The following is a 27,689-nucleotide window of genomic DNA, read 5'->3' as shown; positions in this document are numbered from 1 at the left end:
GCCAGTTCTTGTAAAATACTTTGCCCAATGATCAGCATATGCTAAGTACTTAATAACTGTCCATTGCTATTATGTTATTATTACCATTTTAACTACTTCAAGGTAGAAAGTGGAAAATATTTCTACTCTGCATGGCTCGAAGTCCAGGATTCATATGTGTGGGACTATAACCCATGCATGGCAACCAGAGAACAACTCGTTCAGAAGTGACCCAACAGGAAATGAATGGCCCTAGCTCTTGTCTTTATTTCACATTGTGCTTATCCTGAAATCTCAGATGTGGTGGTGGAGCGTGCTAGGGTCTTCTCAAAAGTGCTTTCTAGTAAAATGGCAAATGCACTCTGAGGCTTGAGATGGGCTCAAGTCTTCCCCACCGTGGATGAGACCTCTTTGTCAGAACTGAGACTCACATGCCCTCTAACAGCACAGGCCCAATGCTGCAAACAGAGGGGCAAAGATGATACCTCCCACATCCTTGAGCATGGTACATTTCCTCACTACAAAGCAATGGTGGCATCCCTGCGAAGGAGATCCCACATCTGCCCGATGCCACAGAATGGGGGATGGCAGTATTGAGCTACATGCTCAAGGTATGGAATGGCAGCTTCTCTTCTCCTGCCTGTGTCCCATGAATCTTTGTTTTTGAATGGCGTTATGCAAGCAGGTCTAAGAAGCTATTCAGAGATGACTCAGTATTCTCAACCAAAGCCCTACTATAAGAAATTCAAGTGTCCTTTTCATCATCTATTAACAAATACAATAAACACCATATATCGAGTGCTGCCACATCCAGTGTATTTATATAATGTACCATCCATGTGATGTCCTTGTGTAGGAGGCTCTTATCACCATAACTATAGCAAATATCATCAGCCCCATCTTATATAGGTAGACATTGAAGTTCAGAGAGCTTGTGGCTTGTCCTAAAGTCTCTGAGAAATTGGTGGGGACTGCAGAATTAGAGAATGGTGGCATTGGGTAGCAGCTCGGCCTAACAGAGTTATGTCATGACTAGAGATTCCTGGGGTTGACTATGATATGCCACGTAGATAAGTCGACCACACACACACTGTCCCACATGCAGACAACTGAGAGCTCCAGCGACACCTCTGGTGGAGCAATAAGGTGGCACCCAGCTGAGATCTTTGGCAAGTCAACCACCCGTCGGTCTGCCCTGGACTTGCTTACAAAGCCACTGAGGAAGGACACAGTATTGTAGGAAATGGACAGAGACCTTGTTGCTGAGTCAACTTAGGGTGTTTTATTGCAAGGCAGGGCACAGTTACAGGACGTAGGTCAGAAATGCCACAGTTTCCGTAAACCCAGACAGAGAGGCATGCCTTGTTCCCTAATCCCTCCACACACGGGCAGGTCCCCAGACAGACCCGAGCAACCCTGGTGGTGAGGTCCGCTGATCTCCAGTTTCTGCTTGGCCTCAGAAAAGGGCATTTGGAAAGCATCCACTTACTCTTGGTTAGCTTACATTCAGGGTATTTGAAGCCATTTTTGATGTGTATAATTTCTCCCCCGTTCCAGCTGCAGGATCAGACAGGAATTAAATTTCAACCTATTAGGTTTGTGTTTCTTTGCAGCGTAACATATATATCAAACAGTGTGCAGGCGCCCCTGGTATAATATATGTTTGATTATATTTCAAATCCAAGCGATACCACAGTGAGATCGCTTCAGTAGCTAAGCAAATGTGATTCAGGACATTACCTGAATCCAAACTAAAAAAAAAAAAAAAAAAAAAAAAAGAAAGAAAGAAAGAAAAAGAAAGGCAAGCAAGAAAGAAAATGTATTTTTAATCTAAGGATCAGTACTACACAAATCAAACCACGCAGCCCCATTTACTAGGTAACCTGGGACTGCAATGCAGAAAATCCCCAGTGACAGAATTTGTTCATAAAACAAGGCTAATGTCACCAACAGAATTATATTTTCTAAAGCAATTCTTTGCTTATAATTCCCAGGGCCAAGAGGAGAAAAAGAAAGGACAGGTTGGGGGGAAAAAAGAAAAAAGAAAGCCAACCAATGGAAAACATCCAGAATTGTGTGTTATACAAATGATGGCAAAGCAAAAAACAGTCCAATTGGGCACCGCAGCTCAGAGAGCTCCGTCTGGAGGGCTTGGGTCCCACTCTAGGTGCCTCTTGGTTCCAGCTGCTGTGTTTCTGTCCTGGGGACCAGCAGCATCTTCCTCACTGTCCTTCAGCAGTTCCCCAGGACACCTGAGAAGGTGGTCTGTCCTCTGGCCAAACAACAACAACAATAACAACCAGAGAGCCTGTGAAAGGACACACAGGAGAAAGCCCATCAATCCTGGGCCCAAACCATCTGACAGCTACAGGTTGATGGAGTCAAGGGCAGAGGAAAGAGTGATGTTTCCTCACCTCCTCCAGGATTGCTTCTTGCTTCCTGCTGCCTCTCCAGACTGGTGGCTTTATGTGTTGGAACAGCCGGTGGCTTGGAATCTTTGAGGTCTTGTAGTGAGCTCTTTGGGGTACCCATCACCTTTCAGTCCATGATATGTCTGTTGACAAGAACATAAAATAAATACCCCTGCATCACTGGTCTATGGAATCTTGAGGAGGGACACAATAGAGCAAGAGAGACATAGATAGGAGGGGTGGGAGGATGAGAGAGAATAAAATTCAGAAAGGATACTCTACCTGCTACCTTTCCCTGGAAGTCCCCCAGATGGTCGGATCCTCGATGGGAGGTTGAGGTGATTTCTAAGATCTCCCAGAGGTCTCAAAGGTCTGAAAGGTCAGGAGGCACCATTCCATTGCCATGTGGGTACCTGAACTCAAAACAGCTCCTTGAGAACCTCAGCCAGCCTCGCCCCAACTCTCCTCAGTGGATCTTGTCACTGAAATACTACATAACAGAGAGCAAAATGCAGTTGAAAATTAGCAGGAGGTCCTCCTTCCTTTGCCATGGGGTGATGGTCAAGGAACGGGCAAGGGACTGGGACAGGAGGGATATCAACAACACCTGGTCTTCTCTTCAGTGATTCCAATCTTCAACTTCAAACTCTCAACTTCTCACCAAGTGACAAATCTCTAAGAAGATTCCTCCAGGCCCAAGGTCCATGCCCTTTGGGTCAATCTAGCATTGCTTGTTGATTCTAAAGCATCATTGAATCCTGAAGAAAGTGTGTGCTCCAGGCAGGCTGCCTGGGGCCAAAGAGCTCCAGAAATGGAACATGACAGACACCTGGCTCCACCTGGGACCCTCCTTTCCCAAAAGTCATGGAAAACCCAGGGCTACCTTTTTGTCTTTCATAGATCGTGACTCCCCAGAACACAGGGTGAGTAGCGCACCAGTGAAGAACACACACTGAGAATCAGAGGACTCAAGAGTGTTACCAAGAGCAACAGAGAGAGAAAGGCATTCAAGAGAATTGATCCTAACAAAGCCAATTACTAGTAGTGTAACAAAGAGTAGGGGCTGGTGGGAGTGGTCAGTCCTGGGCACACATAATGAAGAGGGCACACTGTCTGTCAAGAATTTAAGAGCAATCATAAAACTAAGAGTAAGTCTGCCTTTGACTATGATCATGCACCGGTAAGTGTAAGCAATGTTGGTGATGAAACACTTCTTGCCACCCAGGCAGATCCCCCTCTTTGGCCCATCACTGCAAAATCATGGTATCTTCATCCTTCTCTAACAACTGGGTATACCATCAAAGCTTTGAGTGGGCTTTTAACTTGTCTCCCTCCTCCAAACTTGCCCTACTTAGTGGTACTGGGGCTAGGACTGTACACATTAGATCCCCACTCCCACGTCCCCCATGGCCAGTGGGTTCCCTTTTAGGTCTACTATTGGGGAATGGGGGTAGGCAGGGAGTTTCCAACTTGAGATCAAAAGCAGAAGGAGAGGTGAGTGGCTCCTTATTTGCTTCCTAATCTGTCAGCATGGCCCAGTGATAACCCTTCACCCTGGGAGCAGTAACTGGTTCCAGTAAGAGCAATTGATTCCATTTTGCAATTTCTTGATATTCCCGGCATCGGTTTCTTGATGACCCCTTCAGAGATACCAGCACAGCCAGCTATCCAGTATACATTTCTCAGAGGTCTGGAGTCCTGTTCTGCAAGTATTTCCATTCTCCTGATTTCTTCCCTTTGTTCCCCCAGCCCTAAATGTGTAGCTACTTCTTGCAATTTATTCCTTCTGCACCTCTTGGATTGTCCAATAACCTGGTTAAGAAGTAATGGGACAGGCTATCCCCTAATATAATACATTGGCACTTTGAATATTTTCAGATGGGGAATTTGAGAGAATAGCTGAGGCAGAAAGCTCACTCTGACCTCCTCCCCTGTCATCCTTCTTCCTGGAAACAGGTCATAAGATTTTCAAGGGAGAGATGCCCTCCCTACACTCTGAGAAAAGGAGCATTCTTCTCTTCAAAGACAATGGGACACACAGAAGAAGCCTAATAGGCTTTGCTAAGTTTACACTTACCTTGGACTCCTTAACCTCTCATATTCCTTCAGGACTGCCCACTCTTTATCATACTTCACATAAAAATGCACAGTCTGTTTCTTCAGACCTTCATTTCCTTATTATGAGGTTTCCATGACACATAGAACATATATTAACTAACTCTGTTTGCTTTTCTCCTGTTAATCTGTTTTTGTCAGTTTGATTTTCAGACCCAGCCTAAGAGGGTTGAAGAAAACTTCTTTCTCCCCCACCCAAGTTTCCATACTAATTCTTTCTGTTAAAGTAATTGGGGAAGCTCTGTCCCCTGACAGGATCCTGCTTAACTCTCTCTTTCCTCTTCCTCTCCATGGACAAAGTATGTTACTAGGTACATAAGAATGCACCCCCATGTCCTACATATTCCCCCAGATAAAATCGATCAATAAATTATCAACATACCCTGACATTTCTATTATAGATCTTCTCTGCCCAGCATCTAAATACAGGATAGGGACAGAGCACATCCAAGCATATAACATGATATGGGAGGGAGTAATTAGCCTCTGAGGTACAACTTCTGAGAACACATTCTTGGACACATCTACAAGGGCAGCTAAAATTAGGTAAAACACATGGATGTTTCCATTAACAAAGATTAACACATGGGACTCCAGGAGGCATTTGCTAAAGCCTAGGGCAGTGGTTGGCAAACCGCGGCTCTTTGGCCCCTTGGGTGTGGCTCTTCCTCGAAATACCAAGGCCTGGTAGAGTCTATTTTGAAGAAGTGGCATTAGAAGAAGTTTAAGTTTTAAAAAATTTGGCTCTCAAAAGAAATTTAAATCATTGTTACTGTTGATATTTGTCTCTGTTGACTAATGAGTTTGCCAACCACTGGCCTAGGGTGTAGGCCTTATGAAGCAATACGTCAACCCCGACCTGTGTCAGACAAACTAGAGCCCTCTGCTGTGCTACAGCTTTTGACTGTCTTAACTCTCCCCAGATCTCTACAGAGGCACATACAATACAATACAATACAATACAATACAATACAATACAATACAATACAATACAATACAATACAAAAGGAGACTCTATTATCAGATATGCTTTAGAGGTGCTGACCACGACCACCCCACCACCACTCTCCATATCCTTTGTAATTTCAGCAGGGGACCCAGGATGCAATCTTTACTGCTTGTTGGTTACCAGTGGCCTCTTCAACCAAGTTGAGTGAAGGAAGGACATGTCTAGTGAATCAGGGGGCATCCTGACTTGGAGCAGCCATCAACACCTGGATCCTCTCATCTTCAGTCAGCTCCAACTGGTAGCCTAGGCCTTCTTCCCAATGTCATTTGAGTCATACACTCTCCAGAAATGCATAAGCCAATAGTTTCTGGCTTCAACGTCATCCACTGTTAATTTTGGTCTTCATAGATAATGGTTTCTTCATTGCTTGAAACCTCAGTCTCTTCATTTTCCAAGCCATTGCTGTCATTGATACTTCTAAGTATTGTGCCCTTATCCCCAAGGCTTTTTTTCCCCAAGGCCCACCTCCAACTGCCATTAATTTCATCTCTTTGCATGAAGAGCTTTGTCTAAAACTATTTGATTGGGCATGGCAATCCAAAAGCATCTCCATGTTAACTTGTCCTGAAAGGAGTCCTCAACCACGGGTGAACAGAGTCTGGGAGTTAACTGTGAGATTCAAGTGCTTAGCTGTTCCCAGAATTTCCCTTTGCTGGCTGTCTTCCTTCCCCTATCTTCCTTTTCCATTCTTCTTACTGTGTTTCCAACACTTCTCAAATATACTACTTGCTTTCAAATCTTTGTCTCAGGGTTATTCCTTGTGAACAAAAGCTTAGGCACTAGAAAACCACTTTTAAAAATTATATTTTTATTGATTTCAGAGAGGAAGGGAGAGATAGAAACATCAATGAGAGAGATCATTGATTGGTTGCCTCCTATTTGACCCCCACTGGGAATCAAGCCCCACAACCCAGGTATCATATATGCCTTTGACCAAAATTGAACCTGGGACCCTGCAGTCTGCAGGCTGACTCTCTATCCACTGAGCCAAACCAGCTAGGGCAAAAAACACTTTTTCCAGCTCCAGTCACTTTAGTCTTTTCAGAAAAATGCTTCAGTTTTATGTACCTATAGGTATATGTACTAATATATACATAAATATGTATTTACAGGCCAAGTTAATTGGATTTATAAATAATGAATGATATATGTCTGGCTGACATTTGAGTGCTCATGTGTTTTGCTTTGGGTTGCTGGTTCTGTCTATTCTGTAAGTTGAAAAGATGTTCAAAGGCCAGGAGTACATCATCGCCTTCTTCTATTATTTTCCACAATGCATGGCATGATGCTCCGTAGAGTAACTATTCAATCATGGATGATAGACAAGGGGCCCTAGAGGGCTACTGACCCACAGGCTTGTCAAGGGTGAGAAGGATCCTAAGAGATTGAAATGGTGATGCTATTTTCAACCCTTTGAAGGATATGCTTGGGAGCCCAGAATGGAAGCTGGCCCTGAGTCTAGGCACCAAGTCAGGACACCAGGCCAACAGTATGGGAGATGCTGGTGCATCAGGTGTGTTCTCTGAGCCTATTTTGGAGTGACAGTCCAGTCCAAGACAAACTGAGCCAGATGAGCTACATGAATCAACGTCAGGTTCATCCTGGGGAGATCTTTCTGGAAAACCCTGGGCCTTTGCTGAAAATCAGAGCCTTCTGATTTATTGAGCACCTCAAAATGCATCAAAGAGCTGGGTGCTAATATGTGAGACGCCCCAAAACAGGTAAAGAGGAGGCCCTTTCTTGACCTATCTTATACCCCCAAGGCTTTGGAGGGCTACTAGCAGAGGCAGACAGCGGTGAATGTTAATAGCTCCACATCACTTTTGCTTTGGGCTCTCTCTCTTCCCTCTCCTGGGCCCTGGAGACTTTATGTCCTTTCCACTTACCTATTTCCCTTTCTAAGTAGAATAAAGCTGGCTTTTCAGACATTCTAGAGCCGGAATCTTTATTAACTCCTCCCCCAGGATACAAAGATTCTACAGGACCCTCTGAATGAAAGAACAGTGAAATGACACTCCACGTTACTTCAGAACTTTGTGTTGAGGCATTTTTCTCTAAGCCTTTCACAACTGGCAATCACTCCACATCCCCAATTCTGCTGATGACAGCGTTCACTGTAATACTCTTTCAGCCAATGGCCACCGGAAGCGCAAGCATCAACACCTCACAGAAACTTTGCAGAGCCCCAGGTGTGCAGGGCAGGCCTGCCCACAGAATGCAGCCGCCCACCAGTGATGGGATTCGAAAAGGACATTTCTAAGGCTTTATCGGAGGAAATCACACCAGCATATGGCTTCATGAAAGCCTTTTGTTCAAGGAAATCTAAATTCTATAGCAGCTTTCTAAAAATAATTCTAATTTGAATAGAAAGTCCAGCCCTTCACAAAGCCCAGACTGCTTTGTTGTTGTGTTTTCCCCCATCACCTAGGAACTTGAAGAAACTACAACAATGACAACAGACAGAACAATGGGTAATTCATCCAGAAATGAATGGCAAACAGAATAAAACACTGCTCTCATGTGGCCAGGGAAAAGCCAAAATTAAGAAGGGTGTGGAAGGGAAGCACAATGAAGACCAGAGACCTCTAAATACAAAGGTACACACAGCATGCTCTCACCATCTTCCTCTAACTTCGGCCCCCAGCCACACAGAAATGCTTCATGTGACAGCCAGGTACATTCACTTCGGAAATAATCCATGTGTGGCATAACTACATTGAAAATAGACCCAGCCATGGACAACTAGGACAGTGGGGTCTTGGAGTGAAGTTCTAGATAATCCCAGCCAATTCAAAAGTATGTTTGGATTATTTATGGGAGAAACTCCCTGCTAATTTCTCATACAGAATGCCAATGAAATGCTTAATTAACAAACACCTTTAAAGCTGCTTGAAAGAACCATAAAGAGAAATAGGAAACATGTTCCATTACTCTGTGGGTTCTTTGCATGCGTGAGCACCATGACAGCATGAAAATGACATCACCTGTTACCAGCACAGAAGGAAGACTTTAGCATGTTCTTAAGAGTGAGGTTAAAGCACTCTATACCTATGGCCAGCAAACTGTGGCTCGCGAGCCACATGCAGCTCTTTGGCCCCTTGAGTGTGGCTCTTCCACAAAATACCACTGCCTGGGTGAGTCTATTTTGAAGCAGCAGCATGAGAAGAAGTTTAAGTTTAAAAACTTTGGCTCTCAAAAGAAATTTCAATCATTGTACTGTTGATATTTGGCTCTGTTGATTAATGAGTTTGCTGACCACTGTTCTTTACTATCCCCAAAGTTGCTCAAGTTTACAATGAACACAGCATTGGCTATTTAACCTGCAGCAAGTTATAATATTCAACCTGGCCCTTGGGTTGTCTTATTAATATCTAAAACAGCTACATATGAAAGGGTGGCTTATTTTAAGTCAATTCTAATTCTACCCAGTCTCCACTCCTAAGTCAGTTTAACATCCCCCCACCTTAGTTGTATAGCAATTCTTTTCTTTCTCCCCAAAGTAGTTTTTGTCCCTGACAGTCTGTGGGTGTTATAAATCAGGAATGGCCATTTGTTGTGTGGAGTGTTTTTATAATGCCGATACATAGTACCTCAGCGAAGCCTGTAAGTTCCCATTTGAACATTTTTATACGCATGCTTGGCTTTAGCAGCTAGAAAATAAACTCAGTGAAGGTTGCAGGTGTTTCTTTTTTAAAAATATAGTTTATTGATTTTTATTTTTTTTTACAGAGAGGAAGGGAGAGGGATAGAGCGTTAGAAACATCGATGGGAGAGAAATATTGATCAGCTACCTCCTCCTACTGGAGATGTGCCTCCAACCAAGGTACATGCCCTTGATTGGAATAGAACTTGGGACCTTTCAGTCTACAGGCCAACACTTTATCTACTGAGCCAAACTGGTTAGGGCTACAGGTGTTTCTTTTTCTTTCTTTCTTTCTTTCTTTCTTTCTTTCTTTCTTTCTTTCTTTCTTTCTTTTTTATTGATTATGGTATCACATAATTGTCCTCATCACCCCCCTTCCCATCTCAAATCCCTTCCCACATATACTCCCACCCCCTGTTGTCCATGGCCACTGGTTAGGCTTATATGCATGCACCCAAGTCCTTTGGTTGATCTCTTTCTCTTACCCCCACCCTCTGTATGCATATTCTGTTTATTAGTCTCCTAATGCCAAATAGGATGCTGGAGATGGAGTTCAGGCGGCTAGAATTGCTATTAAGATATCTAATGCTCACTGCAACAGAAGACATCCTGCAGTGCTGTCAATCTTGGATTAGACATCCCGCAGGCTTCCAAGGATGGGTCCCCAGAGGTGTCCCTAATGAAGATGGTACTAATGAGTCTCCTGCTAGAGGCCTTCCAGAATTGTCTCATTTACCCCTCACTCCACTTTTACCTGTAACCCACTGGTTGAAGATGGAGGTTAAGAATGAGATATTATTGATGTTCATTCTACAAATATTCTACAAATCATCACCCTGGGGAAAGAGGCCCTAAGCATCCTCCGTGGTTGGCCCAAGCCTGGCACAGAGCAGACCTAGGAGTTTCCAGTCTCCTAAACTTGATGGCTTTCCTCCTGGCCCTTTGCAGACTGCTGCTCACATGAGATGGGAGAGGGGGAGTGAATTCTTTGGGAATTCTGGGAGTGGAGCTCATGACTTGCCTGGAGGAGGCACCCAGAGAATAACATGGAACTCTGATCATTACTGAGAGGTATAGGTGTTATGTAATGGGAATTACCTCGCTCAGTGGTTGGCAAACTGTGGCTTGCGAGCCACATACGGCTCTTTGACCCCCTTGAGTTTTTAGCAAAGGCCAGCTTAGGAGTACCCTAATTAAGTTAATAACAATGTACCTACCTATATAGTTTAAGTTTTAAAAAATTGGCTCTCAAAAGAAATTTCAATTGTTGTACTGTTGATATTTGGCTCTGTTGACTAATGAGTTTGCAGAACACTGACTTAGCTAATATAACTTTAGACAACTCTGGGTTTCAAATGCCTCATCTGTAAGATGTGATTACAGATGATCCTTGAACAACAGATTTTTTTCAATAAATATTAACACTACTAAAAATGTATTTTCTCTTCCTTGGGATCTTCTTAATAACATTTTCTTTTTTTCCAGCTTATGTTATTGTAAGAATATAATATGCAATATATATATAACATAAAATATATATGTTAATCAACTGTTTAAGTTATCCATAAGGCTTCTAAGTTAAAAATAGTTAAGTTTGGAGGCAGTCAAAAGTTTTATGCAGATTTTCAACTGTGTTGGCATACCTAAACCCTGTATTGTTCAAGGGTCAATTCCATTGACTATCTAGTATTCAGAAGTGATGATGCTTATACAATTGTCCTAAAGTCCCCTTAGCTGTAGCCCAGGAAGGTTATTAAGGACAGCTCCCGACATGGGTTCAAGTACGTTTTGCATCCAAGTCTATACCAGTAAATTTCCAATCTATCAGTCGTTCCAAAGCTGTGACCCAGAGGAACCAACTTCCCGGGCAGGAAATGAATATAAACAGAGTTCACATTTGTCTGCGTGTGGTCTACCCAGATGCAAACAGATTACTCAACCAGGGCAAACACAGGAGGTGCCAGCAGCAAACCCAAATGGTGACAGGACCAATTATGACTCGGCTCACCTCCCTGATTTTAAAATGTCACGCTGGAGAAATGTTCTGTCTGTGAAAATCCTGAAAAAGAAAAACCGTACCACAAGGACTTTCAGTGCCATTGATTTTGTGTGGAGGAAGCCAAACAGAATAACCAACTTGCTGTGCTCCGTAGCACACCTTCACATTCCTTGAAGTTGGAGCAGTAGATATTTTTAATTGAATCCAGAAGCCACAAACTCATTTGAACACAAAGGCCCTGGAGGCAACACAGACAAATGAAGGAGGCGAGGTGGGCGCTGTGTGAAACGAGAGAGCACATGATTCAGTTCCTGTGGCCACTTGCCATGGAGAGATGCGAGCCTAAGGAGAGCAGATACTTTCATTTTTCGGAAAAGCTAAAAATCTCAATGATTTGTGGGAAGCTTCTTAACATTAATATGCTGGAAACTATAAAAACTTTAAATTATTATGCATGCAGTTGAGGCCAATTTTAGCTTTAAGTTGCCAAATTCCTAGGTTTCTTCTAAAAAATATATATAGATCAGCTCAGTGGTTGAGCGTCGATCTATGAACCAGAAAGTCATGGTTGTATACTCGGTCAGGGCGCATGCCCAGGTTGCCAGCTCAATCCCTAGGAGGGGGCATGCAGGAGGCAGCCGATCAGTGATTTGCTCTCATCATTGATGTTTTCTATCTCTCTCCACCTCTCCCTTTCTCTCTGAAATCAAGAAAAACATATATATATTTTTAAATTATAGATATGGAAAAAGCCCAATTCCAATGGTTTCAGTGTAAACAGAGTGTAGTGGAAAGGTGCCAACTTGGAGTCAGGAGATCTGTATATTTGTCCTGGATCTGTGATGCTCTGAGAGGGAGAAGGTGGGCAAATCACTGCTTTCTGGAGTCCATTTCCTCCCGTGTAAAATGCAGCTAGATTGCAGGGCTCTTAGGAGAATCACATTAAAATGAACTAAATACACAGAAAGCACTCAGTGCAATGCCTGGTATATGATACCCATGATACACTTTATGTCTCCATTCCCTCAACTGAGATAATAATTTTACCTCAAAGGAGCTGTCCTTTGAACTAAGTGAAATAATACAAACAAGGGGATTAGCTGAGAGCCTGACAGAAAATAAATGCTTCGTGTTTGTTGTTATTATTTGTAACCAAGAAACCTGTTTTTGATCCTAACTTTGACCAGTTCGGACACAGAGATTCAGAGGGGAAGACAGCGTAGTCGGGTCTCTGCTACTGGGCAGCAAAGCCAGAATCAAGGAACAGCTTCCTCATTCCTGACAGTAAACTTTTCCAGGAAGCCCTACTTTCTATTCAACTGCTCTTTTCCTGGATTAGTTTCACCAACGTATTCAAAATTAATCTATAGGCTGCTGTTAATTTTATAGTTGATATTGATAACTGATAAAATTGATATGCTGTCTTAACTTGTTGGGAAAGGGGGAAAGGGCAAAAGGACAAACACTACCAGACTTTCTCTATTATACAAAACCCATAGTTTCTACTTTTCAATAAAATCCAAAGCATCAACTAATTTTCTTAAAAAGAAAAAATTCTTACTGTATCAAGTGACCTGCATTTTGATTCATTATATAAAATCAGAATTGTCTCTTTTCCTATGATAATCCTGAAACCAACAGCCTCATCATGATCACAAACAATAGTGTGTTTAATATCTGTAGGAAAAGAATGTTATTCTACTTAATAGACAAACAAAATTATTCCAAGCCATTGTTTGGGTAATCAGGGCTTATGTATATCAACACTCTCAAGGAAAGCATTCAGGAATCCAACATTACCTTCTACGAAAGCAAAACTGCATAGAATGTTTGGAATTCGAGGCAATAGATAGTATTGCAAAGAATCAACAAAACTGCCTGGCTGGTGTTGCTCAGTGGTTGAGCATCAACCCATGAACCAAGAGGACACTGGTTTGATTCTGGTCAGGACACATGCCTGGCTTGTGCACTTGATCCCCAATAGGGGGCGTGCAGGAGACAGCCTATAGATGATGTTTCTCTCTCATTGGTGTTTCTATCTCTGTATCCCTCTTTCTTCCTCTCTCTCTAAATACCAATAAAACATTAAAAAAATATTTATTTAAAAAATAAAATCAACAAACCCAATAATTCTCAAAACATGAATGTAAACCTGAAAATAGAGCCTGATTTGTTAATTTGTTCATCACCTGCTTTCTCATTTGTGCACACTCCATTTCTTTTGTCCTCTTCTATTCTTCACATCTTGTTGCCTAGTAGAACCTCATGATCTAAAATCTTCCCTTCGCTCTCAAGTTCACATTCAGATTCATGATCACCACGTTGAGATTCATTGAATAGGAAAGTCTATGCTAAGCACACAGTGTCTCCATTTAATAATGGTATTGGAAGACTCATGGAGAATTGTCTTCATCTGCTTGTTCTCTCACATTCCCTAAGGTTCTCATTTGTTTAAAGACTTAATGAACACTAACTGGAAGTCAGGCACTGATTTGACACATTAAGGTCCATTCATTCAACAGGTGGCAATCTTGGGTGGCCATTTTTGTTTTTATCTAGATAGATCCTTAGCTTTAAAACTGAAGAAATAATAATAATTGTACCTTTAAAAAATAGTTTTATTTCTTTGAGGAAGAGAGAGGAAGAGGGAGAAAGAGAGATAGAAACGTCAATGATGAGAGAGACTCGCTGATTGGCTGACTCCAACACACCGCCTACTAGAGATTGAGCCTGCAACATAGGCATGTGCCTGGACCAGAATCAAACTATGACCTCCTGGTTCATAGGCCGATGCTCAACCACACTGGCTGGGCATAATCGTACATTTTAAAGTCCTCAAGGCTTTCCTCAAATCATCTTCTCTATCTACTTACCCTTTGTTCTAACAGACAGGGTCAATCTCTCATTGGTTATAGACTCTGCATCACCAAAATTTGTTTCTACTAGTATCAAATGCGTATTCATGTACCTCCATGATTACATTTTAAGCCCCTTGAGAGACAGGGCCAAGTATTGTTGGCATATGGAAACATTTCCTCTAGTGAACACCTAGTAGCATGACCTGCACTTAGTAGGTGTCCTCATAATAACTTGTTAAATTGAATTACAACCCAAATTCATATATGGCCATCATGTTAAGACATTTCAACCTTTTAAGATTCTTCTGAGTGCTCTCGCAGGATAAAGTGAAAAGAATTCATCACTCTGCTTGACAAAGTGAAAAGCCCCAATTGGGTCTGCCTGGCCCTTCTACTTTGGTACGCGACTGGAATATGAAGCTGGCTAGAAATCATATCCATCTAGTTTGGCAGATCTATCAGGGTCCTGTTGGAGATATTTACATATGAGCTGGTTAGAGTGGGATTTATGCATTTCCATCACAGGTAATGGAGACGAAAAGGCACCTGTCAAACCACAAGGCCTATTTGTCTGCCCAAGGAGGGTATTTAACTGAAGTGAATATTTATATATGTTCTGTAGAGTTTTAAAGATGTCATTCTTCAAATGCCCTTGGAAATCCGGCAAGAGACAAAGACTATCCATTTTTTTGCAGGTGAGGCAGAGAGCAACTCAATGAAGAACGCAGGTTCCTTGGAGATGGAAGCTCTGTCCCCTCAGCTCAGACAATAGAATGTTTAGGCTACAGATTTCACGATAAAGATTCTTTGGCAAGTTAATGTTCCAAATGAGAATGTAAGAACTAATTACAATGAAGTTTACTGTCACTTTATAGGCATGCCTTTACTAAATGGGGCTATTTATTTCTTCCTAAACACTGTACGATTCAGATAGTCAGTTGCAAGTTGAGCTGTGGTGACTTAACAATGATCTCATGGGCCAAAACAGATTCTAAATAGTACAGTCATGCTACTTAGGTAAGATTTTTTTTTTCATAAGATATAACTGTTTATGAAAACAATCACCTTTTTTATTTTTAGTCAAATAATACACAGAGAAATAGCAAATTCAAATACAATTATGTGCCATGCTTATAAACTTTATGCTGTTATCAGTCATCACTTAATCTCATAAGTACAACTCATAAGTACAAATTTGATTAGGCCTCATGCTATCCTAAGTTTCTTGGATATATGTATGTGGTGTGTGTGTGTGTGTGTGTTTGTGTGTTAATATGTGTGTGTGCAATTGTGCTTTTAATGGAGTTCTTTATTCAAAATCATTTACCCAGCATTATGAGTATCTAAACTCCATGTGACTTTTCTTCATATTTAAGTTTTCACTTTCTCTAACATTGCAACTAACAGAAAAATGCCTCTCTCCTGTATTTAGCACAGAATATGCCCTCTTTCCCTTTCCAAATTTCCTGGTTCCTCTTATCCTCACATGTTTTTCAAAAGGGCTACACCAGACAGCCTACAGGTATGACAAATTTTGTGAAGCCTCTTATAGTTGATTTTTAATCTGGAAAATTTTTATAATGATATTAAGGAGTCACTCAGTGTTTTACTCTAAGGTTTCATTCCATAACCCTCTATAGCTGTTGCCCTGATTAGCTCATGCACAAAAAGCTCACAAAGACTACACTATTTTAAAAGCACTTGGAATTATTTAAATACCAACCTATTGCAGACTCTTTCCTTTAGAAACATGTGAATCAAATATTTTCTTTATACACATGCACCACCCACACAGTGTTTAAGTGCCCAAAGGAATTTCACTATATTAGATACTTGGACATTTGCTTTTTCCTAGGAGTTTATAATAAAATAAGCAATACTGACTCAGACAGGCATGTGGGCATTCAGCAAACACAGCCAACATCATTAAACGGTGAAAGGACAGTGAAATGTCTGTCCCATATACTACAGCCCAAGGGCTTTTGGGGTGAGGAACAAATATAGGTTATAAAACTGAAGAAAACAGTCCAGTATCTAGTGACACCATGTCCAATAGACTAATGATGCTGGGAAACCAGAAGTTCTCTGCTCATCAGACCAAAACAAATAAAACCATGACAACGTGGCTTAAGGAATTAAAAAGGGAAATGGCTGAAATGAGGCCAGAAATTAATAAAACAGGGAAGTTCTGATAACATCGTCATAAAGACCCAATGAACATAACAGGAATAGATTTTTAAATGATCATACCAACCCACTGGCTGCACAGAGAGCTCTCTAATGAGCTTCTATTTTCAAAGGGTGAGTACAAAGCCAGAAAAACAAATTGTGCAATGGGAAGGACACACACAAAGTGTCCGGAAGGCTAAAGTGGAGAAGGAACCACAGATGTTTTTGGAAAAAATATAGAGAAGCCATTTTCTTCTAGGTGTTCTTCTTTTAAGTTCAAGGAAAAAAGGAAAACAAAGGTAGAGGGAGTTCAGCTAACTGTAGTCTCTAGTTTACGTTCATAGCAGGAAAGGAACATAGCTAGTCTGCTGTGGTCATTTTTTTCTACCAAGATGGTTTACAGAGAAAAAAGGCCCCAGTGTGGCAAAGAGAAAATGTACATCTTTATTTCTTTCCTAGCTGGTTAATTATTTATTAACTAAGTCCAGAGTGCCTGGGATTGTGCTAGCTTCTGGCATCTTTGGAGAGTAAGGTAAACATGGTCTCTGCTTTCATGCACTTGCATTCTAGTGAAGTTAAAACTGAAAGAAAATCTGTCTGTGCCCTTAAGTATAGCCAACACAGGTCCTCTGAGGTGAGCAATGAAGTTAGCTATCACTCCTTTGCCAACCGTGGAGTGTTAAAGATGCATTTTATTAAGGGAGTTATCAATTTCTTTTTTAATATATTTTATTGAGTTTTTACAGAGAGGAAGGGAGAGGGATAGAAACATCGATGATAGAGAAACATTAATTAGCTGCCTCCTACACACTCCCTACTGGGTATGTGCCTGCAACCAAGGTACATGCCCTTGACCAGAATCTAACATGATTCTTGAGTCCGCAGGCTGATGCTCTAGTCCCCTAGCCAAACTGGGTAGGGCAATATCAGATTTTTACAATGTCTAACCCATGATGAGGAGATAATAATGGAACATTTGACTGAGTTTGAGACTCCAGAACCCAATAAATCAGATTCTAAAATATGGAAAGGCTTTATGGGGTAGCCACAGGCCATTTAGTGAATCTCATCCTTTAAAAATTTTGTAAGAATGTCAAAACTACAGAAGTATTAAATGTGTTGTTTTAACAAGTATAAGAATACAGAGAGAATACAGAACACAGTGTGGGATGACAGTTGTGTTGTAATCAGGTTCTTGTGTACATGCCTTAGTTCAGTGATGTACTGGAGCATGCCAGTACAATAGTGAGCATCTTTTTCCAACTCTGCACATTAGCCACTTGAACTTGGTCATGGTGGGAATATTTACACCATGGAAAATGACAAATGCTATAAATAAGAAATTTTCTTTCTTCTTTTCCTTCCTACATTATTTCCCTCTTTCCCTCCCCTCCTCTCCCCCCCTTCCTTCCTAGCCTATGGTTAGACATTAACCAATACTTCAATGTCTTAATGTAATATGCTTAATGTCTTGCTGTAACTTGTATAGAATTGTGTTTTCCAATGGGTTCGGTGAAAAAAAAATAAAATATATATATATATATATATATATATTTTTTTTTTTTTAAATTTCCAGATGTATTAGATAATTTCTGCTTAATATATAAATCTATACCAATAGTCAGTAAACTCATTAGTCAACAGAGCCAAATATCAACAATATGATTGAAATTTCTTTTGAGAGCCAAATTTTTAAATTAAAACTTATTCTAATGCTACTTCTTCAAAATAAACTCGCCCAGGCCATGGTATTTTGTGGAAGAGCCACACTCAAGGGGCCAAAGAGCCTCATGTAGCTCACGATCCACAGTTTGCCAATGATGGACCTATACCATAAGCATATATAACTATATAGATCACAGTTCTCATAAGTTATATGGTGAATGTTATACCTGTTTTTAACTGTAGCCAATCCACAGGATGCAAAATTTTATTCCAATAATTTTTTTATATTTTATTGATTTTTACAGAGAGGAAGGGAAAGGGATAGAGAGTTAGAAACATCAATGAGAGAGAAACCAGCTGCTTCCTGCACACACCCTACTGGAGATGTGCCTGCAACCAAGGTGCATGCCCTTGATTGGAATTGAACCTGGAACCCTTCAGTCCACAGGCTGACATTCTATCCACTGAGCCAAACCAGTTAGGGCCCAATGATGTTTTAATTTGTGCTACTCACCCAGATGACAAGTGAGGTGAGGGATATTTTTATGTTATTGGCAATTTGCATTCCTTCTATGAATGGCCTATTCATATAATTTTCTAATTTTTAATTTAATTTACTTTTTATATCATTGGGTTTGATCATATTAGCTTCATCAGCTTTATTCTGTCATGTGTTACAAGTATCTTTTTCTAGTCTATATTTTATCTTTAGACTTTATATTTGGTATCCTTTGTCAAACACTTTTTGTTGACCCCTGTGTCTCTTTTTGTTACTCCTGGTATAGAGATTGGCTTTATTAAAGCCTTTCTCTATACCCAAGTGCTACGGTCTGATGGTTGTGTCCTCCCCAGATTCATATGTTGAAATCCTAGCCCCAGTGTGATGGTATTAGCAGGTGGAGCCTTTGGGAGGTGATTCAGAGTCCTCACAAGTACAGTAAACGATCTCCTTCTGCTCTGTGAGAATCCAAGGAGAAGCTTGCCACCTGGAACAGGGCTCTCACCCAACCATGCTGGCACCCTAACCTTGGACTTCCAGCCTACAGAACTGTGAGACACCGATTTCTGTTGTTTACAAGCCACTCGATCCATGGTATTTTGTTATAGAAATCCACACAGACTAAGAGACCAAGGCTTCAAGGAAAGTCACATGAATAAGTAATTAAGAATATCAGCTCTCAAACAGCTTCAGCTTGAATCCCCACTGTGCCACTCTGAATGCCAGTTGGCTCTCTCTAAGCCTCTATTTTCCCATTTATAAATTAGAGGGGGGGGGGGGGAAACCCCACCAGTATCACATTTATAGAACTTCTTTGTTGAGTAAATATCTAAATATATGTTGTGAACTTCACTGTTCATCATTCTTCTCTATCTTGAAATACCTATTCTGGCTCAATTTTCATTGGGTTATATTAACTCATCAAATATTTTCACAAATAGCATGTAAGAAGAGATTACAGTCTGAGGCTTTGCATGATGAATGTTTCTCTGATTGATGAGTGAAATCTCAGATGAGATTCTTGGACACTCCTTCTCTCTGTAGACTCTTAAACATCCCACTGCCTTATAGCTTCAATAGCTGCAGGCGATTGCTGGTCTGGTTCTTTCTCTACTAAGAAATATATTCTATTTCTCTGGAAGCCTAGAAAAAGCTATGCTTCTCTTTGTCCTTCTTGAATTTTACCAGAAGATAAAATTATACATATACACGTATGTGTAAATACTAGTACACAGCCCCAGCATGTGTGTATATATTATATATATGTGTTACATGTAATGTTTTATATATGTACTAGTATGTTATACACGTTATATGCATATATATGCGTTTATAAGTCCACTGTACACACACCCATGTGTATTCATTAGTATATTTATATATATATATATATATATATATATATATATATATATATATATGGTGTCCCAAAAATATGTAAACACACAGGTTGAATAATTATAAACAGTGTATATGAAAATTCATTTCATTTTCAAAATTGAGCTATCAGCTGTTAAAGTGTGTATAAATTTTTGGGGACATCCTCTATATGTAAAATATGTGTAGATATATGTATGCTATGTACACATACTTATGTTTCTTTATGAAACCAGCCTGGAACTTGATTATATTTTTCAAACAGAAATTTCAAGTATTTTTTTAATCTTAAGAAACTTTTTTCTTTTATTTAAATTAACATTGCTCCTCCATCTGTCCTTTTTTCTTCCTAATTTTTTTTGTTTGTTTGTTTGCAAGTTGTTTTGGAACTGTCTCCTATCTCTCTTATATTTTTTACTTACTATTTTCATTATTTTGAATTTCTACTCTGTGTTGTGAGATAATTATTACACTTGATCTTCTAGGAATCTAATTTGGTCTACAGAAGAGACTATATCCTTTCAAAGTTTTTCTATATTTTGCTGAATTTTTTAAATTTGCAAAGTTTATTTTTTTTTAATTCCAGAATTTGGGTATGCTAGTTGCATCTCCTTAAACAATTGTCTTGCCTCTGAGGTAAAGTTTGCATCTGTCAATTCCATTACTTCTATATCACGAGAAAAAGCTTTTCAAGTGATTTATTTGGCCACTCACACATGTTTCAGACTCATAGTGGGACTATACGTCCTGCCCATAAAAGGATAATTGTGACTTGCTTTGCCACTAAACTGAGAAAAGTTTGGAAGTAACTTCGGAGCACAAGCTTTAAGAATCAGTGTATGCTGCACAACATTCCTTTCTCTCTGTACCAGCTCCCATCATAGTTCCACTTAGTGGCTGTCCCATCACCCTGAGTCTTGGAGGAAGAATGGCGGTGCATGGAAAAGAGCCCTCCAACCAACCTTCACTGAAAAGTAGGGTGGATGAGAGAATTAGTCTTGCTTTAAGCCACTTCATTTAAGGGGTCATTAGTTATTGCAGCAAAGTATAGTATATATCCTGACTGACACAGTCTGCTTAGTCTTCCTCTTGCAGATAAACTATTGTGAGCTCCTTGAGTGACTTGCAGATATTAAGCAACTGACATGTCTCATGCAGTGGAAGACTAGGAGTGAATAGAAAGGGTATTTTTCATACCAATAAGCCAGCTATGAATGAGCAGGTTCTTCTCAAATATGAGACCTTAGTAATCTCATTTTTAAAAAATACAAGAGGCATTTCTCTTTACATGGCAAGACCAGAAGGCATTCAGATGACTCACATAGTGACATACTATGCTTACCCAAACTCAGCAAGATTGGGGACCCTCAGAAGAGAAAAAACATCAGATAGGAAGATGTGAACTCCTCACAAAATCTCAAAAGTCATCCTCTTGACCAGCCTCAATATTTATGGTGAAGCAAGACCTCTTCTTTGCTACCTGTTCCTTGACTTTTGTTCAATGACTTTGAAAAGAGAGTTCCACACCGGCTTTCTTAGAAGTCTCTGGGGAATGTGGAGGCACAGACTCGCTCTCAAGTGTCCTCTAGCCCTCCTACTTTGGTTGCTGGCATTCTCCAGAAAAGGAGGTCAGAGGCAAAGGTGGATAAAATGAGTAATTGGGCAGATATCTCCACAGATTCCCCTGCAGATGTCCAGAGAAAAATGAATGCCCTGGTTTTCAAAATGAATGAGGATGAGCAGTGAAGAGAGAAAAAAGACTTCAGAAACTGGTGAGATTGATATAAAGCCTTAATTAAATTCTAATGAGTATATTACATAAAGTGTGGTTGCTTCCAAAGAAGAACAAGAAGTGATTACTAAGAATTAATATTTGTTTACCTGGTTGATTTGTGAAGTACCATGAACGTGAAATAACAAGCTCAGCAAAATATTTTATGGTTTAAGACATCCTTCTAGAGAACGTGGAGAAATGACTAAGAGTGGTATGGCTTAACAGCTGGTGGAGGGGGGGGGTATTTCAACAGTGTTGATTAATTACTTCCAGATCAATTTGGGGGGGGGGGGGAATCTGTATAAGTTTCTAAAAGTTTCTATCCTTTCAATGACATATATCAATGTCAGGTATGATAGGAGAAATCTGGCTTAACAGAAGCTCATTTTAAAAAGACCAGGGACTTTTGCTAGCTACAAGGTCAAAATAATGTATTAATGATATGCTTGCCAAAAAAAGCATAGGAAATCTTAGGCTGCATTTTAAAGACATACAGAATCTAGGAGGTGGGCAAGGTGAGCTGGGGTTAGAGGGGTGTTGGTAAGCGCATTCCATCACTTTGTGCTAATAAAAGAAATAAAAGGAGGTCCTTCCTTTCTCTGTGAAGACATAGGCTTGGTGAGCGATGTGCAGGCTAGAATTTAACTTCCCCATGTCACCTCTGTCAGGCACCACTGTACAATGCGCAATCCGCATAACTGCATGGCAGCCTTGGTACTAACCTGCTGTACTCTGCATTTTGCTCTGCACTGTGTATTCCTTTTTAAGAGATACTTTCAAAGTAGGATACTTTCAAAGATGACAAGAATAGCAATTAGTCCGGAAGAAAATCATATGAGAAGGATTTTAAAACCTGGGATAGCCAGAGCTTGATACGAGAGAACTCAAGAGACCATGTTACGAGGCTTCCACTATTGGAAAGGAGAGGGATTAGATTTACTCCGGGTACATCCAGAGGTCAAGTGAACACTAGCGAGTGGACTCACAATGCCCTGTAGATGGCTTGAGCGGTATGTCAAATCCAGTCATAGTTATAACAAGACATATTTTTCACTTCAGTTAAAGGGACATTTTCCCATAAACTTGGCAATTCAAGAATGGAATGGCATCTTTTGAAAATAAATTCCTTAAAAGTGGAAAGTTCAACCAGTCAATAATTTTATAGAAGAGTGTCCATTAAGCAAAGGTTGGACTAGCAAAATTCTTTCAAACTTTCACAAAATTTCACAGCATAGAGCGTTCGACTACAGGCACATAAGGGGTTGTAAGAGATACAAATATAAATAAACAAGTCCTTCCTTGAAGTAGTTCAGCCTAGTAATGAAGACAAATATGTACACAAGCAAGATGCTGAGCTACAAGCAATTATTTCCTGGATGCAACCAGTGCACATACTAAACCTGTACAGTAGAAACCACATATCTTACTTTTATTTTCACCTGTAAGAATTGCAGCCTGAACCATCCAATAATTTGCCAGGCATGTTTATTCTCTTGCCTTTAAATATTTAGCCCCAGTAGGAATACCAAGAACACATTTATCCATAACTTCCCATTAAACTTCCTTTTATTCTTAGAGATAGAAAACAGACCTGAACACAGTGCCCTCTGCACAACTCTCACTCATGTTTGGATCTTATTGAAATCAGATTTATGGTCCCTGCTTCCTAGTGAGTCCATACATCAGGTTTGCCTGGGAGGGTATCACACTAATACTACTCCCTTCCCTCTTAAAAGTTGTCCAATTTGGATTATAAATTATCTGGTCATTCTGATGCTATCCAATGTCTAAATGCCCTATGCTTCACTTTGTGGAGTAGGAAGAAAGAAGCATAAAAACCTCTAACTGAGTAGTTTTAAATTGAAGGAGACACTTGATAAGTGACCACTAACACTACTTAAATACCTTTACTGCAAAGCAGATTAAAATGGTTATCTGAACAGCCCTAGCTGGTTTAGCTCAGTGGACTGAGTGCCGGCCCTCAGACTGAAGGGTCCCAAGTTTGATTCTGATCAAGGCACATTCCTTGGTTGCAGGTTCTGGCCCTGGTAGAGCCTGCAACCACAGAATGTTGGGAAGGCAACCAATCCATGTGTATCTCCCCCTCCCTTCCACTTTCTCTAAAAATCAATGGGAAAATATCTTCAAGTGAGAATCAACACCACCAACAACAACAAAATGTTACCTAAACAAAATATAAAGATCTGTGGAAGTGTAGAGGAAGAGAACAACAACCAACTAAGAAAAAGCCTCTTTGAAAATAGGAAATTTCCTTAAAGCTGAGCCATAGGTGAAAATTTCAGTGACTGGAAGGGGCATGCCAACTAGAATATGGAAATATTTTTCCATGCATGCTTATTCATTCATTCATTTATTCATCTAACAAATAAAAATATAAGTAAAATTGGTTCAAGGGATACTATATTATGCTGACAATAAAATAGGGAAATGGAAATGTGGGGTTAGTCAGACATTTCTACATCAACATTCCTTTTTGGTTGTTGTTAGCAACAGAAATGGAAATGGGAGGAAAATAAGAGTAAATGGGGTTTCCAAGGTATTTTACATATTATTGTTAGCAAATGTGATTCAGTATAACCATCTTAAATGGTAATGGCTTGCGCCTCTGTGGTTTTCTTCATTCAAGTCGGTTTTTTTCTTTTTCCTGCCTGGGGATTTATGATATAACAGGCTGTAATAGGCAAGATAAAACCATTCATCATGCAGGCTTAATGTGGGAAAGTAAATTTAACTTGGTGAGCTTGATATATAAATATTGGCCTTTTTGGGAACACACAGAGCATATTTACTTGAGTGTAAAATCCAGGCTATATACCATGTCCAACAAATGTCTCGGGTCTGCGGTTCAGGAGAAGGGTCTTTTGGTGCTTTAGGTTATGCAGACAGCTGAGAAATTGCTGAGGGTGGGAGAAAGAGGCTATGTGTCTGCAGCTTCCCAGCTCCTACTCTTCTGACTGCATCTTAAAATCAGCACCTTTTCTCTCTATGGTTATACTTAAAGGTCAATGGCAATTAATCTAGCCACCTGGAAACTTGAAAGTGGGTCTATTCTCCACAGATTTATTCACAAAGATGGTTGGAATGTCCCTAAAAATGAAAGGGCAAGTGAAAAATGGCAGGGTAGGAGAATTAATGCCATGTCTAGACATTGTTCATCAGCTACCATCCATATTGTGTGCCAAAAAGGCTTGGGGTGGTAATTGCGGGGATTGCCACCAGAGGGGGCTGACTGAGGTTGTGTATCAGTCAGTCAACACAGAGAAATGGTGTCAGGCTGATCAATCAAATGACTACACTTTTATTCTTTTTTAGACAGTGATTCTAATATTCTTTAGATAAGGCTGAGGGTTAGGCTGAGAAATTTGGAAATGTAGCTACACATCTCCATTTATGCTTAAAGTTTTCAGTGGATATGTTTTATCGATATAATTTAAAATATCCTGGGATTGTAGATATCTTATTTTTAAATATTTAAAATTGCTGTGTGTGTGTGTGTGTGTGTGTGTGTGTGTACATGAATAACACAACTCTCATTGGAGCTGGTGGTTTAAGTCAAGCCATAATAAAAATTGAAAGGATTGGCCAAAGCCAAAACAGAAGCCATCTCAATGCCAGCCTCAGCCAGGACCCCTTCAGTTAAATATAAATAATATTCATAAGTCAATGTATCAAGGATTGTTACATCATATCTCTTTTCTGGACATCTTTAAAATAGGCATGCTTGCCGAGACCAGTTTGGCTCAACGGATAGAGCGTCAGCTTGGGGACTGAAGAGTTCCAGGTTCAATTCTGGTCAAGGGCATGTACCTTGGTTGCGGGCATATCCCCAGTAGGGGGTGTGCAAGAGACAGCTGATCGATGACTCTCTCTCATCGATGTTTCTAACTCTCTATCTCTCTCCCTTCCTCTCTGTACAAGATCAATAAAATATATTAAAAAATAAAATATAAAATAAAATAAAATAAAATAAAATAGGCATGCTATATATCCTGTTACTAGAAATAATTCAGTTCAGCTCAACAGACAATGTTGAGTGCCTACAACACGATTGCCTTCTAGGCGCTGGAGATACAAAATTAAGTCAACAATGACCCCTGCTCATCCTAAGCTTATAATCTTCTGGTTTAGGATACGAGACTAATATAAAGGCAAAGAGACGGACTTACATTAAATTTTCCATTTGCCCAACTGCTTCACCTATATACAAATCTATATACTGGATGAGGGAAAGATATACAAAATTATGGTAGTAAAGTTGCCCTTAAGTGGCTCAGAATCAAGAATCTGGATTGTGGGGAGGATACGCACAGGGAAACAAGACAAGACAGTACTTCAGGAGAATTGGAACACATTTTTTCAGTTCAGTTGATGATTAGACAAGGTCCTTCCCAAGCTGCTCAGGGAAGGCTTCAGAGAAAGCATATATTGGATACAGTCAGAGAGAAGGCATCCTAAGAGGTTAGAGTGAGTGGGGAAATCTCAGCAAAGAAATCCACACAAAGTTTTAGAAAGACAAAAAAGGCAATGAGATCAATTCTATAGTTCACTTAATAGACAAAGGGCTTGAAGGATATGACCAGAAATTATATATGTATGTTGGCCTTACAGGAAACCACCAAGAGGGTGGAAAAATATCCAAGGATCAGTATTTTAGTAGCCTCTCAATGGGAAATTTCCAATTCACAAAGTCAGGCCATTCACAGTTGACATGGTTAACCTCATTCTCATTGGGTGATGATGCTAAACAGAAGACAATTACTCTGTGAAATGTACCTAAACTAAAAATACTATCTTCACACGCCAAGGGGTGAGGCTACAGTTACTGAGGGGATTTGATCATACATTTTTTGATTCTGTGTTAGAAAACAAAATCCTGTCTTGAAAAGAGAATTTGAGCATGCAATTAACTCGCTGTACACTGACTTGTCACCCCAAGTAGATAAGTTTTTTCCCATCAATTTTAAGTACATTCGAGCTTTCCAGCAGCATAATATATCCTGTGTTACAAAGGACATCATTAGTCATGTGTATCAAGCCATAAAATGTCAAAAATGATTCTAACATTCTCTTAAACAGGATAGAAGTCTGGGAAGCCCTATAAGCAGAATTTTATTGATAAGAGTAAAGAATAGTTTATATGTGTATGTGTAGGGAGAGGGAGACATAAATTATAACTATACATGTGTATTTCCTCTAGGGTTTGAAGGTATCACTCCAGGTGACAATTATGACAGCATTCATACTAAGCTTTGGATATAGGACAACAACTGACTCCAAAATCAGATTAGTGGAATGGGTTAGGAAAGGCACACGATTAGGGAAAACCCTCTGGCTTAAAATACATTGATCTCATACAGATAATGATTTACAAAATAAATGTGTGTTTGACTTACATTTAGAGAAGGAAATCCCCAATATATTTCTTATTTAGGAATCTCCTAATTTCATTTAAAAGCCTGAGAAAGTGTTATTCAGCCTCAACTGTTTACTTTATTATTATTTTTATTTTTTGGAATCCTCACCTGAGAATATGTTCATTAATTTGAGAGAGAGAGAGAGAGAGAGAGAGAGAGAGAGAGAGAGAGAGAGAGAGAGAGAGCCCATGTGAGAAACAGCAATTGGGTACCTCGCATATATGCCCTGAACTGGGATCAAACTCTCAACCTACATATATGCTCTGACCAGGAAATGATCCCACAACTATTTGGTATAAGGGATGATGCTCCAACCAGCTGAGCCACCTGCCCAGGGCCCAACTAGTCACTCTTCTAAAATATCCTCATATATAAATAAAGGTAATAGCTTCATTTTCTTTACAATAATGGAATTAACTATTTACAGGCAAAACAGCAGGTTAAAAACCAATCTCCATCATCTACCAGATAAAACAATTCAATAAATGCTTTTGGCATTTTTTTCTTCATGTGACAAATGTACCACAAAACTGTTTGCTATAATCACTGACCTTGGTCAGAATCCAATATTATAAACCTTCCCTGACATCATGGGCTAATGAGATGCAGCTATTGCAAATTCAAGGTGCCGGGGGGCCAGGGGAGGCTGGGGGCCTTTGCAGTGGGTCTTTCTGTCTGGTGGCGGCTGCTTATCAGAATAGACCTTATAAAATCAGTGTACATTTCAGCTGCTTTTCTGTTCCTTCTAATATTGTC

General features: G+C 40.1%; 1 protein-coding gene across 2 annotated transcripts in view; it reads right to left on the bottom strand.

Moving 5' to 3' along the window:
* Nucleotides 1-1,238: 1,238 nt before the first annotated feature.
* LOC118715428 (anther-specific proline-rich protein APG-like) overlaps nt 1,239-27,689 on the bottom strand; it is a 151,119-nt gene continuing 124,668 nt past the window's right edge. The window contains exons 2-4 of one of the 2 annotated variants that reach the window (XR_006741146.1): nt 2,673-2,880; nt 2,394-2,533; nt 1,239-2,287 (exon numbers count right to left, since the gene is read on the bottom strand). Coding sequence is in view for 1 of the 2 variants with exons in the window: in XM_045579340.1 (XP_045435296.1) it covers nt 2,444-2,533 (90 nt within the window). In the remaining variant the exon portion in view is untranslated. Of the gene's footprint in view, nt 2,534-2,672; nt 2,881-27,689 lie in introns of both variants that reach the window. The other variant, XM_045579340.1, reaches the window with a different exon arrangement.

This window comes from Pipistrellus kuhlii, unplaced genomic scaffold, assembly GCF_014108245.1.
Source record: "Pipistrellus kuhlii isolate mPipKuh1 unplaced genomic scaffold, mPipKuh1.p scaffold_m20_p_11, whole genome shotgun sequence".
Taxonomy (NCBI): Eukaryota; Metazoa; Chordata; class Mammalia; order Chiroptera; family Vespertilionidae; genus Pipistrellus; species Pipistrellus kuhlii.
The sequence above is the reverse complement of the archived record's forward strand: the minus strand, read 5'-3'. Positions and strand labels throughout refer to the sequence as shown.